Below are 20,839 nucleotides of genomic sequence, written 5' to 3' on the forward strand. Positions count from 1 at the left end.
ATTTGGCATTTTTACCTAAATGTGTGGAAGAAAGTAGAGACAGTCTTTTTAATTGGATGAGGCCTTATTGTCATTGTATTCATCTTTACACTGTTCCTTTGTGGCGGTGGGGTAGGGGTGGGCTATAAAGGAAGAAAAAAAAAGAATTGTTGTGACTTTTGGTGACTTGTTTTTCCTCCTTCCCAGGATTCGCCCGTCCTTCCGGTTGGAGAGTTCTCCGAGCCATTTGTACATTTCATCACTCAGTGGTGAGCCTGTTTGCAAACATGCCATGCCCTCAATGTAAATGATACATGCCATTAACTCTGCAGCTCCGTGAGACCTTATGGCTCTCTCTGCTTCCTTTTGGAGACGGGAGGGACTTCAGGGCCTTGGGCAGATGGGGTAGCAAAGCTGAAGAAATTGTTTAAATTATGTAAACGTTATTTACACAAAAGGTCATAAACGTACTTCAGAGGCTTTTTCCTGTTTTAATAAACTGCTGAGAATCATACTACTACTTTGAGCACAGATACTGTTACTAAACTTTTTTTTTTTAAGAAATATACAATTTTATAGTCCCTGTTGAACAGACATATGAGGCTTATTTTTATTAATGTAACCTCATGTTACCCATAAAACTGTCTTGTCACTTAGTGGAAGCAGCGTAGTTTATTAATACATTAGATCGTCAGTAAATAACTTTTTGGTTATATTTTAAACATAATACTGGGGTCCCATTTCATATGAATTTTGATGTTTGAGAAACTGTGAAAACAGTTCCATTAGGCCTACGTTAACCCTTAAAAAATTAAAAGAGGAACCACTGATGTCCTCGAGTCTAGGCAATGCCTAATCATTTCCTACCTAAGGAAACAAACATTGTTCTGCCAAGGGTTCTTTCCCGCCCTTCTGCCTTTTGCCTCACAGCAGAACTCTCTTTCTTTTATTGCCTCCTTCACCACCATTCCCCCAGCCCCTGTCCTGAAGGACTCATGTGGCCTCGGGAGACCCACTTGTTCTCCTGCCCTCTCCATCACCCCAGCATAGAGGATTACTCAAGAGAGAGGAGGAAATTGGGAGCATAGGAATGACTGTCCTCAAAGCAAGCATAGACCCAACCGGAACTCCTTCATAACTACTTTGCCCCTCTTTCCTTCCTTCAAAATCCTCATTTCTTCACTCCTTCAGAGTCACATCCACTACTGGTGGAAAACAAATAGGCAGATCCTGCCCAAAGAAACCCTTCCTGTGGTGTGCAAAGTGGTGCAGTCAGGAGTTCTTGCCAAACCAAAATGGTTGAATGCTGTCCCCTTGCCCTCCCCCATTATCCATCTGATGATTACGCCGAAGTGAGACCGAGAAATATGCCTTAATATAAATATCAAGCTTTATCACCTTTTTGACTAAGTGTGATGTGTTACCTCTTAATAAAAAATGTCTCATACAGTTCACATTCCATAGAAAAAATATGTGGGGAAACAATTTTCCCCTGATTTTAAAAATTTTATTAACACTTTCTGTTTATTTAAAATAAGATTCTGTTTCTTATATAATATTCTGTTTTTTTACTTCGAAAACATTTTATTTCCAAAGCATGCATGTTGGAAAAAAGCATACATATTAATTTAACACTGGAATCCTGAGCTATTTTGAAGCTCATTGATGATGTTAGAATCATTATCCAGAAATATATATTATTGTCTCTTCATTTCTCTTACACGGAATTCCTAACAACACTTGGAAGCATATCAAGGCAATTCTTCGTTTTTAAATGTGAAGGTTGTAAAACAAACCGACAGTTCCTATGCTGCCTGGAGGCCTGGTTTGAGCAGCACCCCCTCCAGAGCTGTTGCCTTTACGACTAGATCACAGCACTTACCTCTCTCTGGCTGTGTGGTCTGAAACCAACCTGGGGGTGCAGCTGGTCTGGGCAGCAGGGAGAAAAGTAGTAAAGGCTCTACCTCCCTCTTGTCCAAAAAATTAATCAGCTGTTATTTAAAAGTTTTATAGAGACAGTGGGAGGGATAACCTGTGTTGAAATTTCCACAGATGTCAAGCCAAAACAGAAATGATAGTGGGTAATAGCCTTGTTTTCCCAAGAGATACAGCTACTTTGGAATGTCAGATTAGGACTGTTACCAACTCCACTGGCGAGACAGCTTGAATTACTTGCTAATGGATGGAGTATTTGAGAGGTGCATATGGTTATTTATGGGGAAGGCAAATGTCCTCAATGTCATTAATGGTTCATAACTACGGATCTTATTTACCAAACAATCATTAAATCTCTCTATTAAAAAAAAAAAAAAAGTACTGTCAGCAAATGCAGAGATTATACGAAGGGTTTTCTTCTTGTTTTTTAGAGGATGCCTTATGTAAAGAAAGAGCATCTGTGTGATTTTCTGAGTGATAGAAGCAGCAGTCTCTTTTCATGACTTCATCCCACAAGACACTCTTGAATTTAAAACAAATACAGCCATCACAGGCAGCTATTCACAGTTACCTCGGTCCCACATATAGGTGCTTTATCACATAGCTAAGTACATTCTACAACTACTAATTATACCTGTTGTGTAGAAGATAAAAAATATTTTGCATGAGGATCGTGCTTCTTTAAGCAGCTTAAACAAACTTAGCTATGCTACATACAGCTGTTTAGTGAATTACCAACTTGCATTGTAGCCAAAATAAATGCAAGTCCATATAATGTACAGTTGCCCATTTGTAATTTTGTAGCATTATCTAGATTCCGACCTCTTTTACATACTACTGGTCATTCAGAGTGACAGCGAAGGAATGAGACACATTCTCATTTAACTTGATAGTCAAGTTTCCTTTTTTACTGTCTTATCCCAATTACCAAAAAGGAAGTATATTTCCTAAATTTAAGTATAAAATAAATTGATAAGTCAGGAAGAGAATATTGCTGCTTTTTTCACAATCTTTTCAAAAGTAAATTTAGAATATGTTTAAATTTATTCTTTTATCTGTATTGTAAAGGTAAAAAGTAAACAAACACTCTAACCTTTGTATTTCTGATTCTTAAGGTCCCCAGAAATCTGATTAATTGGGCAAAAATAAAAGAAAAAGAGTACTTTGGCCAAGGATGGAACATGAGGAATTTTGAAAACATTCAAATTCCAGGAGAAATAGTGAATGGTGGGAATCATAGTGTAAATTTACAAGTGATAGGGATAATATGAGGTTTTTCCTCCTCTATTACAGCATGCGAAAGCAGCCCAAAGAAAGGCCAGCACCTGAGGAATTGATGGTAAGTAAATTTTTTTAGTCACATTAGAATTCTTGCATGTAAATATTTATGTTTAATGTGTCTTTTAAAATATAGGAATGAAATTTAAAACAGCCACAGTCACTGGAAAGTTAACATTATTTTATTTGAAAAGGTGTTTTTGAAGCTTGTACCCTCAAATGATAGTCTTCAGTTCTTAAAAAACTACCACTTTTTTGAAATTTAATGCAGAACTCTTTTCATTTCCCTCACTCAAGGGTTACAGACTTAATGCAGCTCACTCTTTATCCTTATTTGCTATTTCAGCCTTTCAGCATCCAGAGGGTTGGTAACAGAAAATAGCATATGAAGTTTTTAGTGCAGTCCTATAGGAAATTTCTGAATGCAGCATGGACTCCTCCCAGATTCACATAGAATGAAATTAAACTGGCTGCAAAAGATCAAGTGAATGTGAAGCTTTGGTCTTTCCTCAGAAAGAGACAACTACAAGGCTGCTAATCCTCTGTTCTCAGCTCCAAGGCCGTTTTCTTTGATTGCAAATGACAGTTTTTAGTCAAGCAGGGAGAGGAGCAGAGATGCTTCCTAACAATTCCCAAATGGTCATTTATTTAGTGCAGATTGCTTATATGACAATGCACAAGCTGTTAGAATAATGTTCCAATCGAGCATTAGTAAATAATAATTATAGTCTACTCTTTCTGGTGTTTTGCGTACCATTCTCTGCCTTTAGATTACTACAGTCAGAGCGAATTCCTACCAGTTCTTCACCTCTTTAAATAATATGCATTTTACGGATATCAGTTCAGAGGATTTCATCTATTGCAGTGCCTAACAAACACTCTAAGCACCCAAACTTCTGCATAATACAGATTTCATCCCCAAATATAAAGTAACAGTAAGTTTGCTTTTTGCATCTTGAGAACTTTTCAGGAAGGCGCGTCTCTCCTTTGTGTTCCCTGGAGCGAAGTCTCCATTTTCAGGGTAGTTTCCAGTTAAAGTTTACTCCTAAAACCTCTGCAATTTATAACTATACAGGTTTCATGTCTAGAATAAACTGGGTTTGGTGGGGTTTTTTTTTTTTTTTTTTTTTTTGACTCTTTGATGGTTGGGAGATTCTTGCAGTTAGTCACACTTGAGAAAACTTGGAACAGGTTCTAGAGATGGAGACCCATTTACCTTATGCATTATTATGCTATGGCTGGATAGCTCAGCTATTAAAACAAAGGAATAGGGTTTCATAAAACAGATACTTGTTTGTAAATGCATGTTTCAATGCTGCAATGAGTTGGCCACTTACAAATAAAACATCTGCACATTGTACATGCACTCACAAATGTATGTGCATGTATGTGTTGGTAAGGAACACCACTGCAGGTGGCAAGTCATAAAGACAAGGCTAAAGGGTGTATGCTTTCAATGCATCAGAAGCAAGTGGATGTCTCTGTGCGTTTGTATGGTGGGAGGATATGAATTTAGATACATCTCTTTACAACTGTACACCCTGGTGTGTCCTGTCCCTCATTTGTAATTAATACATAACAATAAATCAATAAATACAATGAAAAATGTCACAGGAAGTACCATCCCATACTTAATTTAACATTATTTCTAGTACTGCTCACTGTTTGGTTTTAAATGAATGTATTCCCAGAGGCATAGCACCAGTGAGGCCCCGCTGATTTGGTAAGGGCTCAATGAGGAGGCAGGAAACATTGGACTGTGCATGGAGCTGCTGTGGTCAGGGGATTGAGCCCTGCCAGCCTTTGGCCAAAAGGTTGAGCCCAATAGCAGACGGGAAAGAAAGTGGGTTTTCTCTTGTCTGAGGAACCCGAGTCACATCCTAGGGACCCAATCTTAAGGAACCATTCTCTTTATTCCTTCCAGCATATTAATGGCTTTAATTTTTCCTTTTCCCTCTCCGCCTACAACCTATTTGATGGTGCTCCCATCTGGAAGGCGAGAGCCTCCTCTAGAATGCATGAACTGTAGAGCCCATTTGTCACTGTGGGTAGGGGCCTATGCCTTTTGTGAAAAGAGCAGTTTATCTCCCAAACATAGGAACTCCAGCCAGCAGGCTACCAATATGCACTGCACAAGCTTGGGCTGCATCAGATATGAGGGCTGCAGGATTGTTGAGGTTTCCCTGTGGGCCTCCATTTTCCAAAAATCAAAGGAAGAAAATCAGAGGTGGAGTTGGATAGAAATACTAAAAGTTAGAGATTGACCATTTGTGAAATCTTACATGAACTCCATGACTTTATCAGGGAACACAGCAAGTCCCAGTCTAAGTAAATCAGAATGTGGGATAAGTGGACCAGATCACACTCACTCTTGGACCTTAGCCATGCACATGCTGGGCAAGTGATTTTTTTCTTTTTATCCTGTAAGATCACTGTATATACCAGAATTCCCAATATCAAAACTTTTTTTTTTTTTTTTGAGACAGTTTCTCTCTGTCGACCTAGGTAACTTATAGCAACCTCAAACTCAAGGGCTCAAGCAATCCTCTTGCCTCAGCCTCCCAAGCAGCTGGGACTAGTGGTGCGATCATAGCTCATTGTAACCTCAACAACCTTCTGGGCTTATTCAGTCCTCCTGCCTCTGCTTCCCAGAGTGCTGGGATTGCAGGTGTGAGTCACCGCTCCTGGCCAGTGCTTCCACGGTTAAAGAACCTGCTCTTAAATCACACTGATGCACATCATAGGAACAACCTCTGGGACCCAGGGCCAACAAACTGAGGAAAAGTCTCTGAGGAGGTAATAGGCTTGCTTACACAGCCTGGCTGATGTCGGAAAAGGCCAGCTTGTGCCAGTCAGATTGGCAGGACTGCAGCAGGAGGGGAAAAGAAGATAAAGCAAAGATGGTAGAGAAATCTCCCCCGAATGTCAGTAATCAAATTGAGGGAAGCACAAACATAAAACTCAGATTCTTGAACTTAGGGACAGAGAGGCAACTTAAGATGGTAGCATTGAGATGGGAGGGGGGGGTCAAGTGTGGTTTTGTATTCAGTTTATGTTTAAATTGTTAAATAAAAGGGATATGATTAGAAACATTTGCTTCTGTAAACCACAATGAATTCCATCTAAGGAATTAATCTTCAGGGTTCTTTGGCAGCTTAGGTCAAGCTGTGACTTAGCAGCTTCCCCGATGTCACCCCAGACTCTCTGTTCCCTCTCCACTTCAGTATCTCCATCTGCAAAACTGAGGGGGCAGACTAGATCAGCAGCCCTTGACCAAAGCTCTATGACTTCAGGAAGTCAGTCAAAGCCCTGAAATTACATCCAAAATCGTGTGTGCATGTGGAGATTTGCATATTTTTCTGAAAAGAGGAATTCATGGCTGTCACCAGTTTTTCAAAGCAGACCATGACCCTAAGTGATTGCTAAGCCCCCTGTCTACCTTTCAGTTCTGTTCCTTAGAGATGTGCCTTCAGAAGCAGACCAGAAGCTCAGGGGGGAGGAGGCATTCATTCATGGGGGAAGGGTGGGCGGGTGCTTGCTTGGCAGGAGGAGGGTAGGGAAGGGCCCTCCCTGTGGGGCTCAGCAGGGCTTTCCACCAGCTGTCAGGCAGCCCTTTAACCTTCCAGCCCCTCCTGAATGTGGGCCTTGACTCCAGCAGGGAGGGTGTGGGCTGTGGGCACCTTACAGTTACAATTTGGGCCCAGAGTGCTGTGAATCCTTCCATGCATTTAGAGTATTTCCAGAAGCTTTCCGTGTCTAAGCTCTATTTAATGGAATCTATGCATAGTAAGTAATCAGGTCAGAAGAAGCAGCATCCTGGTTTGAGATCAATCGCTGGCTAATACTTTATCTAGGCCACTTTATTATCTCATGCTGATCTGATTCCCATTCTCCTCCTCCTTTGTAGCAGGCACTTCAGCTGTGGTAAAAGTACGTAGCACATACATATTAAAAACATATACCCATTCTATCTGTATGTAAATGCACGAGGCACAGCTGGATATTGCAGAGGAGTTTGATTTACTAATAGTTATTATCTGTTGTAGCTGTTCAGTGGCAGAGAGAATTTCAGAGAAACGAGCTGGCGCAGAAATTGTCTTTATGCTGTTACTATACAGCTTTGGTAATTGTTTAAAAACATGGGTTTTCTCCTTAGGTTCTAGTAATGCCTGTTATTTTGTGCATTTCCTCGTACATTCCAGAGAAGGGCATCCTCGTTTAGCATTTCCTCAAGCGTTTGGTTTTAAATCCAGGCACCCAAAAAGAAACATAGGGTGCAGTTTGAAATTGAAATTTGACATTTTGCATAGAAAGCAAGTAAATAGTGGTGCTGAAAGTACAAGAAGCAGGTGTGGGTCTTATGGTGTCAGTTATAATCAGAATAATATTCTTGGATTTTTTTCCTTCATGTGAAATCCCAGCAGCTGCAAACTTGAAGGCATCTCATTTCTCAGTGAAGGCTTTATGTACAAGAGGTGGTAATGTTTGGGAGCTAATAAACACCAAAGTGCTCTAGAAAAATCTGCTTAAACATTTAATTACTTGCTAAAAGATGTTAACTCGTTTAACTCCTCTAAATTAAGTTGTCACTGGTAGCTTGTCTGCTTTCCCAAACCTGGTTGTAATTACATTTTCAGATTGGTTGCTTGGTTGGTGGTTCTCTTAGTTAATCAAGGTACATGAGAAACAGGGCATCTGCATGGTCCTTTTGTTTTTTATTTATTTATTTATTTATTTTGCTTTGCAGTTTTTGGTCAGGGCTGGGTTTGAACCCGCCACCTCTGGCATATGAGGCTGGCGCCCTACTTCTTTGAGCCACAGGCGCCACCTGCCCATTCCCTTTAAAGATCAGAGTGACCACCGCAGTAGATTTTTGTTTCTCTAGCACTCAAATTCCATTGTGACTTGGGGTTTACACCAAATGGCTTTTCTGTCATTATTAAATCCAAACCTTCTAATCACTGTGAAAAACAAAATGCACTGAACAACCAAGAAGACGATTTTATGCTGGCTACTGCGATAGGGAGAATGTTCATTAATAAGGAACAGCTGCAAGGAAGGGGCCGAGGTTTGGTGGAGGTGGGTAAAGGAGGAGTCATCGGGAAGTCTTGTGGAAGTCACCAGGATAGATGGGGAAGGATCTTACCTGGGTGAGAGCGGGTGCTCCTTGGGCAGGGCATTTCTCACTAGTTGCTGCCTTCTGGGAGCACGGGGCTCAGATAAAGTTCAACATCATCACCACATCCTACAAAATGTGCCAGAGATGAGTTTCAGCTTATTTTTATTCAGAACTTACTTGTGCCATACCCACAAATGTGAAGAAAGGCTTATTTCCATACCCTCTTTGGATCCTGCTCATGAATCACTGTGCTTGCAAATATCTAAACTTTTTAAACTAATGATGGTTAATAAGCAGTTGTGAACTTGTGCTACAGTTAGCTATGCAGGGGTCCTCAAACTTTTTAAACAGGGGGCCAGTTCACTGTCCCTCAGGCCGTTGGAGGGATGGACTATAGTTTAAAAAAAAAAAAACTATGAACAAATTCCTATGCACACTGCACATATCTTATTTTGAAGTAAAAAAAAAAACAAAACAGGAACAAATACAATCACACCGCTGCATGTGGCCCGCGGGCCGTAGTTTGAGGACCCCTGGCTATGTCATATAGAGCGTGTTTTAAAACGAACCTTTAAGGCCAGCCAGACTCATAATGTAGCTGGCCAGTCATTTTTTTAGACACCACTTTACTTTTGGTTATTATTTGGAGGTAGCTCATTAGCTGTCCCACCCAGAATTTATAGGAAGAAATCCTGGCTAGGGTTGTAACTTCAACTGAATATTTCCTTCGTGGGTGAAAGTCATTACAGGAGCACAGAGATTCCACATAGGGTCCAGTTAACCATGTAATGATTATTTTTCGAGTTCTGAAGGCCATTAAAATCATCTGTTTGTGTCTGCTTATAAATAGGAATACACTAGTAAAGAAGTTGATTCTGGCCTTTTAATTGCACGTAATTACAACAGTAGAGTTGCTGGATGCTTGAGATCACACTAAATCAGACAGCTTTAATTTGAATTTTTGATGAAACATTAGCACTTCAGCAAGAACAGAGAGATTATAACCCTAGAAAACAGGCTTTGTTTTTGCATAGATGTGTCCGCTTAATCATTTCATGAGACTTTAGCAGATAAATACATATGTGTGGAGATATATATATATCTCCACTAGACATAAACATAGATAAAATCTATCATTCCTTGATCATGATGATCTGACATTTTTAATTTCCCAGTAAAGAAGAACTTCTCTCCTCCATCAGTTAAGTCAGATCTCTTAATACACTCGTGATTTGCCTGTTCAAGATTGCAGTTGTTTGAACGAATGCCTGCAATGATGCTTTCCTGTTTTACTGGGCTGTCATCTTCCCACCGCCTCATTTCAAGGCACATTGAGCCTATGTACCGTTTAATGACTACAGGAAGAGTTCGGTGATCTTGTATGCAGTAAAGTGGGTCATTCTGGCTGCTTTTCAGTGTCACTCTCAGGGGCTAAGGTGGGTCTTTGGTGTGTAATGTCACATATCAATTTCTCATCTGACACTGGTCAGCTCTTTGGGGGTTTCTGCTCTGTGGGCAGTGTCCTCCACCTAGAAGGCCCCCCTTCTCCTTTAAGACCTCCTTCTTCCTCCTTGCAGCTTTTCCCTACTCTTCCCTTCTTAGTTCTTGCTCTGTTCTCTGAAGTCTTCCAGAATATAATGTGTCTAACTTGGAGCAGCACCTAATTATACATTCATCTTAACAACTGCAAGTTGCTCCATGTAGCACAGTGGTTCTTAACCCTGACAGCTCATCAGAATTATCTGGGAAATTTTTTAAAAAGAAAGGAAAAAAAAATGCCTGGATCCCAACCCAGATCAAAGAATCTCTGGCATTTGGGTCAGGGAACAGGTACTTTATTTTTCAAAGCTCTCTAGGTGATTACAAGGAATAGCCAGAGGTGAAACCTACCACTGGTTTAATGCCTTTCCCTTCACCCCCACCCCACCTCCAACTAGATTGTAAGTCCCTTGAAAGAGGATCATGATTTTATAATTCAATGCCTGGTTTGGTCCTTTTCTTTTCTTTTTTTTTTTTTTTATTGTTGGGGATTCATTGAGGGTACAATGAGCCAGGTTACACTGATTGCAATTGTTAGGTAAAGTCCCTCGGTTTGGTCCTTTTCTGCTGTCATTCAGGCAAAACCCCATTGGTTGTGTGTGCTGTTCTCTCTAATCCAATTCAGTAAAACCATACTGGACACTGAACAGATAAAGACAAATAAGACATGTCTCTTGTTCACCAGGAATTCATAAAGGAAAGCTAAGAAACTGACTGAAGAAAAAGCAATCCCTGGATATTATGGCATACAGTATAAATTGGGGTGACTGTATGAGAATACATGGCCTGATAAAATGTTTTTGTTTGCCTGCTAGGAGAGGTTAATCTGGGTAAGATAATTGGATGCTAAAATAATGAAATTTCTAGGATATTGCAATGTTTGCAGGGATAATATTTAAAGTGTTTAGAAACCAGGATAGTTGGGTGGCTCCTGTGGCTCAGTGAGTAGGGCGCCGGCCCCATATGCCGAGGGTGGCGGGTTCAAACCCAGCCCCGGCCAAACTGCAACAAAAAAATAGCCGGCCGTTGTGGCATGCGTCTGTAGTCCCAGCTGCTCGGGAGGCTGAGGCAAGAGAATCGCGTAAGCCCATGAGTTAGAGGTTGCTGTGAGCCGTGTGACGCCACGGCACTCTACCCGAGGGCGGTACAGTGAGACTCTGTCTCTACAAAAAAAAAAAAAAAACAGGATAGCAAGGGCATAACCAATCTGAACAGGCACCAAGGTACAGCCATCCCACCCTGGATGTATGGGCAGAGCCAGGAAGTGGTGAGCAGGGGTTGATGAGCAGCACCTGTGATCTTCCATGTACCTTCACCTCCAACAGTTAATTCCACATCAAGAGGTCATTAGAGGGCAAAGACCTAGAGGACACCACCTGGCCAGACCAGCTTTTCCTGGTTAGATTGATGGCAGGGGACCCCCCAGCTTATCTGTCAGCATATCAGATGCATGCCACCCCCTCCTCAGCGAATAATGGGTTCAGTTGAAAGAGACTAGAGACATTCAGACAGTTGTGGGGAAAATATAAAAGGATCTTAATGTTAGTCCCTAGGATTTGGGAATTGTTGACGAAAGTAGCAAACTTGTTTTCCTGAGAGTACACACGAATAAATACATGCAGTTCCTATCAATTATTAACGAGTCTATCCAGGAATTTCAAGGGCTGGAAAAAATATTAGAAGCCTCCTATTTACAGTTGTAACCAGCTGGTTTGTTTAATGGGTTGTTTGCTTTTTAATTTGTAGCAGTTTGAGAGAGACCTTTGGGGATCAGTGAGCTTTGTGGTTTCACATACACAGTTTTCGAGTACATAGTTATTTGGGGGAATCAAATCTGCCTTTAGATAATTTGAGGTTCACTTGGCTATTTGGAGACTCAGAAAGGCAGTGGAGACATTTGGGCCTTCCCTCCTCTATTTAATTTTCAAGATTAGAATTAAACATTAGGCCTTGGTCTACCGAGAGACATTTGCCGGAGCATGGACTAGTTTCTTTCCAGTATCCTGGTTTACCGTTTCTCTGTTCTCTAAATATAAATGGTCACTGATTCTGATGTAGGAGAATAGGTACCATTCGTTTATTTGTGCAAAGGTTCCCTTGACACAAATAAAAATGGAATTTTCAAATGTAACCCGATTAACTCTTAATTGTATACCAATAGTCTCTGTGTGTCTTAGCTCCCTCAGAAGGTTTCTGAATGGCCTGCATCTCTTTTTAAAGTTGAGGGGAAAGGGATTCAATAAATACCAGGACTTTCTAATTGTGGGATTGGTGTGGAGTTGACAAAAATTTGTATAAATAGGGTACATTTTTCCACTTAAGAGGGCTGTGCTGAAACATTTTTAATTGGATTTTCATAGTGAGTGACAGCATTTGATTATGACAGTAACTTTATTTGGCTGGACTGCTTTAGCCTCTTGTTCAGATTTTTCCATCAAAGCTCCTTTTTATCCTCTGAATCCCCAGTGGAGCAGCAGTCATTGTGGAAGAGCCTTTTAGCACCTTTGTTGCAGCCATCCCTGGTGATGATTGGGCCCAGCTGGTAGTAGATAAGAAAATGTTCCTTTCACAAAGAGGCTGTGTCTCCCGCCTCTGTGGTTTCAATAATTTTAAGAGCCCCCAAAACCTGTTGAGGATTAGAAGTAGCTTTAGATGTGAAATGAGTGTTAAGTATTAGTAATCGGGAGATTAGGGCCCCAGGGACAATGAGAGATAAACAACTGCAATTAAGGCAAATCTGCCGATGTAAACAAAATTTAGCAGAAACAGATGCCCTAACCATTTTGGGGGATTGATTTGAGGGCACCAAGGAATCGATTTTTGTCTTGTTTACACTTTCAAACCCCTGTGATATACTGGAAGGCTAAATATTTCATACAGCCTGATTTTAGTTAATTTTTTTCAGCACCTCACAGTAGGCGCCTCTCTTCTCACAGTGACCAGGCCTGAGTTTATTCAGCATTCACAGGGAGCAGCTAATTGTCTATGAAGGGCCCCCGTGTTTAAATGGGCTTGACAGGAATTTAAATTTTGTTTCAATCAACCCCTGTGCTCACAGCCTGCTCCAGTTTCTAATTTTTAAATTAAACTTTTTTTTTTTTTTTTTTTAAGCCACAGCCTTGCCTCTGGAATACTCTCTCCAACTCCCAGGAATGCTGGTTAAGGCAGGGCCTGTGGCACCAGCTCTGTGTTGGAAAGTTCTTTCTGCAAAGCAAGCTTTCCTCCCCCTGTAAGGGAGGCTGGCACAGCTCCGGTTGGGCACACACTCCTCCTTGCCTTCTGAACAGCTCCCTTTCCAGCCCTCCTATGCAGGCAGCCTCCCTGCTTCGTCTGGAAAGTGGGTTAAGTACCAAAGGAAGGCGTGAGGATGCCTGTTAGGGGCTGGCTGACTTATAACCCGCTGCACATCTGATATAGCTCTGTATTTCAGAAGCCTTTTCTACTGTTCTGAGAAAGGGAAAGAACATGGTCTGGGCCTCACACTGTGCATTTCAGTATGCACTTGTCTTCATCTCTTGAGCATCTGCTGTGCAGAGCACCCTGTCTGATGCTGAGGAAGCAACATCAGCCCCAAGTCCTGACCCCAGTCAGCTTACACTCTGGGGGTGAGGATGAGGGTAAGAAGGGCCAGGCCGGCAGAATATGAGAATTGCCAGAAGGCCTCTCCACCCACCTGCCCTCACACCTTCTTCTGCCCCTTATAGCTCACAGCAACCTCAAACTCTTGGGCATAAGCAATTCTCTTGCCTCATCCTCCCAAGTAGCTGGGACCACAGGTGCCTGCCGCAACAGAATTCTGTCAGTCCCCAAAGAAGTGAGGGTGCACACAGGGTTTCTCGCAGCTGGTGCCGTTTCCTTGGCCAAGAATACCTTCTTTTCTTTTTCTTTTTTTTCTTTTCTTTCTTTTTTTTCTTTCTTTCTTTTTTTAGAACAAGTTTCACCCTGTTGCCCTGGGTAGAGTATTGTAGCATCATTGAAGTTCACAACAAACTCAAACTCCTGGGTTCAAGTGATCCTCTTGCCTCAGCCTCCTAAGTAGTAACTGGCACTACAGGCATGTACCACCATGGCTCCTTTTTTTCTACTTTTAGTAGAGACAGGGTTTCCGTCTTGCTCAAGCTGGTCTCCCAACTCCTGAGCTCAAGCAATCCACCCACCTCAGCCTCTCAAAGTGCTAGCATTACAGGCATGAACCACTGAGCCTTGCCGGGAATACCCTTTTGTCACCTATGTGGTATACTCCTACTCAGCCTCCAAGACCCAACTGGCACAGCCCCTGTGAAGCTTCTCTGAGCCTGCTGCATTTGGGTGGAGGTCTTCCTCTTGCGTGTCATCCTTCCTCCTGGCAGTCACCTCTGTTAGTGCACTTCTCACCCTTTGTGGTAATAACTTGTTTGCATGAGAGGTAATAGTCCATAAATGAGGCCATGAACCCATGTTTTAGTTATCTTTTGTCCTAACCAGCCCAGTCCTTAGGCCTGAGTAGAATGCGCAAATAAATGATCATTAAATTAAAATGATAGGAATTTAACAGGTAAAATGAGTTCGGGGGTGGGGGGGAGGGGAGAAGCAGTGCCAGGCACAGTGGCTCACCTATAATCCCAGCACTCTGGGAGGCCAAGGCCAGTGGATTGAGCTCAGGAGCTGGAGACCAGCTTGAGCAAGAGTGAGACCCCATCTCTAAAAAATAGCCAGGTGTCGTGGCAGGCACCTGTGGTCCCAGCTACTTGGGAGGATGAGGCAAGAGAATCGCTTATGCCCAAGAGTTTAAGGTTGCTGTGAGCTATAATGCCATGATACTTTACCAAGGGCAACAAAGTGAGACTCTGTCTCAAAAAAAAAAAGAGTTCTGGGAAAGGAAAGATTTCTTCTAGCTAGGGATATCTAGGGAAGATTTGGGAATGGGCTGGCGTGTCAGGTAAACTGGGCCTTGCAGGACATTTGGGTGTTTATATGAGCATATCATTTTTCCACACAGAAAAGTAAAACAAAGCTTGCATCATAAGGAAAAATCTCAGACCCTCTAATATCCACACTATCCAAAATTCATACTGCAATTTATTTTTTCTGAACTAACTTGAAAGAGGTTGGAGTAAAAATTGTATTTAACTTGGGACTGAAGATGAATTCAGAAAGGATTCTGTTCTTTAACCCAAAACAAAAAATCTCTTGAATAGAAATGATTCTAAACAGGGCGGCGCCTGTGGCTCAGTCAGTAGGGCGCCGGCCCCATATACCGAGGGTGGCGGGTTCAAGCCCAGCCCTGGCTGAACTGCAACCAAAAAATAGCTGGGCGTTGTGGCGGGCGCCTGTAATCCCAGCTACTCGGGAGGCTGAGGCAAGAGAATCGCTTAAGCCCAGGAGTTGGAGGTTGCTGTGAGCTGTATGATGCCACGGCACTCTACCGAGGGCCATAAAGTGAGACTCTGTCTCTACAAAAAAAAAAAAGAAATGATTCTAAACAGATAACATTTTTTAACACTTCAGTTAGAGAGTTCTTTCGTTTATCTCATTTGACCATCACACAAACACTGTAGCGATTATTATTTCCATTTATTGGTGCATAAACTGGGACTCAGAGAATTTAACTTACTTCCGCACAGTCACACAGACAGGAAGAACACAGGACTTCTCTACTGCATTTCATCAAAGTTATATCCATTGGTTCATAATAAGCATTGGGCATGTTACTGTGGTTTCAAGAATTCCAGCTAAGTCAAATTATTTCTTGCAGTGAGGAAAATAAAACTAAATGCAAATACAGTGCCCTGCAAAGAAACTTGTAGGATTCCGGCAGTGTGCTCGGAAGCCCCTCCAGGATACTGTGATCAGCTCACTCCTTATGGTCCCTTCCACCTTGGTACCTCATCCTGCATACGCAGGGCCGTGGTCAAGGCAGGGGGCAGATGGTTGCACACTCACCAGCCGTCCCCAGGCAGCAAGGGCCTGGTGGAAGCCTGAACCTGGGCACAAACAAAACACAGTAGGAAGAGGGAAAGCAATTACCAGCACTTTGTACCTGGTCTGTCAGTTGGTTATGTGAGAGGAAGCTGTTAGAATGTAGAAGTTATTTTTTGTTTGTTTTGTTTTGTTTTATTTTGGCAACATGCAGCAAAAACGGTTGGCAGAATATGTCCTTCCAGTTGTGTGACCACAAACCTTTCTACCTTTTCAGTTCTACCATTCATGGTTGTAGAAATAAATGGTTTCCAAGAGATGTTGTTCCCTGGGTTTGGGAGAAATTTCTTTTAACTCAGCAAACTTTACTGAGCTCATTCTGTGTGCAGAGGTGCTATAGTTGAGTGATGCTCAAAGTATGGACTGTGGACCGCTGGTAGTATCTCATCTGTTGAACACAGCAAGTTAAGGAGTTTGTGCCGGAATACCCATAAACAAGCATGTCTTAAAGCCTTCCTTCCTCAGTGAAGGAAGCTGTGTTGGTTTACACTGTTGCGTGGCTACTTACCTTGTTGCAAACCAGTAGCAGGCAGTTCACAGGCCAGCTGCTTGAGTGGCCCAGCTGTAAGGAATACAGTGCTTCCTGTGTTCCTAATCCTGCCCTCCAGGAGCTGATCATGTGGTGAGGAAGAATGGCTTTTATGTAACCATTGCATTCCCCCTCCACCCCCACTTCACCTGCATAATACAAGGTGCGTAGCTGCTCAATAATCTCTGCTAAATAAATGATCAAAAAGAACTCAGTAATAGAAGTCAAATTATGGTCAGTGCCATAAGAGACATGTGAACAAAGTAGTTAGGTCACACAGAATAGAAAACTAAAACAGGCATCAGGGTCCACCAGGAAGGGAGAGGAAGACAGCCCGCAGATGTCCAAGCCAACGTAGATGTTCAAAGAGCAGGAGCCGCGGGAGCAGCAGGGCCCAGGCTCTGAGCCATGACCTCACTCATTTCTGTAACCATCATGGTAGAAGTGGAAAGGTTTGTGACCTGATGGCTAACTAGAAGGACATACTCTGCTTTCTGTGTGTAAAAGGGAAGCTGAAGATGGGCTTCAGAAGCTTGAAGATCAGTCTACTGTGAACACAAGCCAAGAGCAAGATGGGAGATGGAAGGGGGTTGATTTGGGTATCAGGAAACATACAGTTTCAAGTACAGGCACTACCTCTAGGAAAAAAATAGCTGTTTACTTACCTCATCTGAGCCTGAACTGCTTCATCTGTAAAATGGGGTAATGATACCAGCCTCACAGGGGGCTTTTTAGTGTTTTTGTTGTTTTTTTTTTTTTTTGCAGTTTTTGGCCGGGGCTGGGTTTGAACCCATCACCACTGTGATATGGGGCTGGCACCCTACTCCTTTGAGCCACAGGCACTGCATTTTTTAAAACTTACATAAAATGGAGTTTATAGAAATGTGTCTGTAAACTATAATTTGCTAAATGTGGGGGGCACTAAATCACTGTTTGTTTGGATCATCATTTTCTTGTCTAATCTTCCAAAGTATCTCCAACCAGTCACTTCATGGAAGACAAATGTGTTTAGCAGAGCTTAATATGGCATACAGAACAAAGTATGTGTGCTGGATGTTTGCAGCTAGTGCCCACTTAATTGTTGTTTATTTTCTCAGGGATGGGTCTCTGTGGGTCATTCCTCCTTATCCATTGGAAGCCTCAACTTTTTGTGTCTGCCCTCTATTATCTGTAAGATGTGATGAGAATATCCTTGGAGGGAATTAATGTGAAACAGGCAGTTAATCAACAGGTATTTGTTGTCCATGTCTGTGAGTTGCTGTGATGGGCTCAGAAAGAGTCTAAGAAACATCTGTATTGTCAGGGCAGACTGGACACACCCATTGGCAACCTTTGGGAAAGGCAGAATGGGTGTGTGCCCCTGTCTTGGGAGTGTGCAGGCTCAGGGAAGGTGGCCAAGGGGCCGTGGCAGTCAGGGAGAAAGCTCAGTTTGGGCCTGAGTACAGGAAAATGGGGTCTCACAAAGCATGAAATTTAAGTGAGTTAAAAGCATGTTCTACACTTAGTACAGTGTCTGGCATAAAATTAGTGCTCAATAAATAGGAACCATTATCATCATCATCACTGCTATGAGGAGGGAAGCTGTTCCAGAAAGAGAAAAGGGCACAGGCTGAGACCCACCCTAGCCAAAGCAAAGAAGACCCTTGGAAATGATGGGCATACATTTAGCAAGCTAGGGCCAATCAGATCTGGAAAGGTTTTATACACCAAAAAGGAGGGAGGCAGCTGGAAGCGGTTGTTGGTTCTGAAGCTGGGGGGTGTCTGGGTGAAGCCACACCATGACCAGCAGATAGGCAAGCAGTGGGGACACACAGGGTGTGTCTGCCTGCTTGCCATGGGCCAGACCCTGGGGCTGGAGCTGATTTGTGAGTAGGAAGGAATGTCCTGACCCTCTGGTTCTTTCTGAAATTCCATGGAGGTCTCTAGCCAAAAGAATGGGGTGCTGAGTTCAGAGCATGTTGCTTCTTGGCAGCATGTCACTTGTCTCTCTCTCCCCGTCTTTTTTTCAGTGTCCTTTCTGTCACTATCAGGGAAAATCATTAGTATGCTAATCTAGCTAAGCCGTCATTTTAACACTGACCTTTGCTAACCTGCCTTTGCAATTTCAGGAACTATGTTTGACTTCTCTAAAAGTAACCTTAAATGGTAGTCTTGTAAGAATTCCAGAGCTGTATCCTTCACTCCTTCTTCTAATGAGGTTATGACCAAATGCTCATTATAATTGCTTTAGACTCCTTTTAATTTTCAAGCTTATTAATCATAAGAAGAGTTATTTAAAATTGCATAAATTAATCTTAGATTAAAAGCCCATCAAAGCCTCGAAACAATTAAGAATAAGTAGGATTTCCCTGGGGCAGCAAGTTTTATTTTAATATTGTAGTCAGGTGGATATCAGAACCTTGAAGTATGGTAGTGATTAATGTATGCAAAATTTAAATGAGATTTTTTAAATGGCAAATCTAAATCACATATTGACCTAACTGTAGGCTTTAACTGCATTGTCTGTCATATATTTAAACTGTTTACTAATCAACATTTTAATTACAGCATGTGCTGGCAGAGACCCTAGGACAAATAAAATCTAGTGTTTTAAAATGTTGCTGTAGACTTTGTTACCCAAAAATAACAAGACTCTTTTATTGGGAAGAGTGGAAAAATGAGAAGACAAGAGTAAACTTTCTTGGCACAGCACAGCCCTAGGCATAGGGACTACCCTGGATACTTCTCAGTCCCTACCTTCACCTTGAGATTCTGCTGGTCTGAGGCAGCCACCTCTCCATGGAGCTACCATTGGGTTTCCTTTGAAGTTTTGACTCATGTTTAATAAGGGAAAGGCTTCCCTTTTTGTGTTTAAACTCTGGTTGCCAAGCATTATTTCCTTAAAGAGTGTATATCCCTGGGATCCCTAGGCCCTCTCCCCGTTTATGACACAGAGATGAGATGTTTTCAGAAATTTGATTTGGCTAAGTCAGAAGCCTTTATTCTTGCCTTCTCTGCCCCCTTCTCCATCACTGCTGGAGCAGGGGGGCTGTCCTCAGGAAGGTGGCCCAAGGCTGCGTTACATGTGGAAAACACTTCTCTATTTAATAGATACTGTTTCATTTTTGAAAGTTTGTGGGTAAGAGGTTCACCTTAAGCAAATTCCCCCCACACCTCCGCACACTTGAGTTCATTTCCACTTCATGAAAAGGGGATAATAGTGACCGACTTAATGGTTCTGTTTTGTGAAAATCCAAACAGGATGATTCACAGAAGCCCTTTAGCACAGTGGGTAGAAAATCATAGCTTCCCCTAAAATGTTTGTTCCTGCCCTCATGGCCATTTATTTTCTAAGACTAGTTTTAAAATTACAATTAAAAAGTCATATAGTGGCTCGGTGCCTGTGGCTCAAGCGGCTAAGGCACCAGCCGCATACACCTGAGCTGGCAGGTTTGAATCCAGCCCGGGCTTACCAAACAACAATGACGGCTGCAACCAAAAAATAGCCGGCGTTGTGGCAGGCACCTGTAGTCCCAGCTACTTGGGAGGCGGAGAATCACTTGAGCCCAGGAATTGGAGGTTGTTGTGAGCTGTGATGCCACAGCACTCTACCCAGAGTAACAGCTTGGAGCTCTGCCTCAAAAAAAAAGTCATGTAGTATAGAAGGATATGCAATAAGAAGTTATTCTCCTACATGTCCCCCAACCCCACCATCTAGAAATAAGCACTGTTAGTAGTATCTTGTATATCCTTCTGGAAAAAAAATTTTAATTCTTTTTATTCTGCATCTTGCTTATTCACTTAATATATCTTTGAGATCTTCCTGTATCATCTAAAGGTCTACCTCATTCTTTTTTAATGGCTGCCTGGCAGTCCATATTATGGATATTTATTTATTTAACCAAGATCCTACCATAGAACCTTTTGCCCATTTCTGGATTTTTACTATCAAAACAGTGGCTCTGTCTCTAAATATGCATCTTTGTGTACTGCATATGAGAATGCCAATTCTTCTTCATCTCTTTGATGCTGAATTATCAGATTTTAATCTGATAATTCATTATCAGATAATGCAATAATCTTTGCCAGTCTGATCAATGGTAAGATGCTCTCTAGGTGTTTTAATTTGCATGTTTTTATTAACTATGAGGATGAACACTTTTTTCAAGTTTATTGGCCCTGTGTTTTTTCTCACCCTTTGCCTGTTTTTCTGTTGAATGTGTTTTCTCTTGCTTTGTCTTTTTGAGCCTTGATTTCTCCATCTAGGAAGTGAGGGAGGTGGACACAATCTCCATCACCCCTTCCTATCTCTGCTGTCTGTGGTCCAGGCCTGAGAGTCCTTTGGGCAGCTTTTGTGCTACTAAAGGTGCTGACTGCCCGTGACCTTGTCAAGCCAGCATTGAGGTTGAATAGCCAGTAGCTGGGGGTAAACTACAAGAGAGTTATTTTCTTCTCCTTTTGTTTGGTTGTGTATCTTCCCTCCTCTCTTAGAAAAACAGGCTTGGAAATTGCAAGGCAGAGCT

At 42.1% G+C, this 20,839-nt stretch overlaps 1 protein-coding gene across 7 annotated transcripts in view; it reads left to right on the top strand.

Moving 5' to 3' along the window:
• Positions 1 to 20,839, top strand: part of MAP2K5 (mitogen-activated protein kinase kinase 5) — a 316,347-nt gene that overhangs the window by 273,884 nt on the left and 21,624 nt on the right. For all 7 annotated transcript variants that reach the window (XR_008380628.1, XM_053594060.1, XM_053594061.1 and 4 more), the window contains 2 exons: positions 187 to 248; positions 3,208 to 3,253. Coding sequence is in view for 6 of the 7 variants with exons in the window: in XM_053594060.1 (XP_053450035.1) it covers positions 187 to 248; positions 3,208 to 3,253 (108 nt within the window). In the remaining variant the exon portion in view is untranslated. Of the gene's footprint in view, positions 1 to 186; positions 249 to 3,207; positions 3,254 to 20,839 lie in introns of those variants that run through there.

Source organism: Nycticebus coucang, chromosome 6 (assembly GCF_027406575.1).
Source record: "Nycticebus coucang isolate mNycCou1 chromosome 6, mNycCou1.pri, whole genome shotgun sequence".
Classification (NCBI taxonomy): domain Eukaryota; kingdom Metazoa; phylum Chordata; class Mammalia; order Primates; family Lorisidae; genus Nycticebus; species Nycticebus coucang.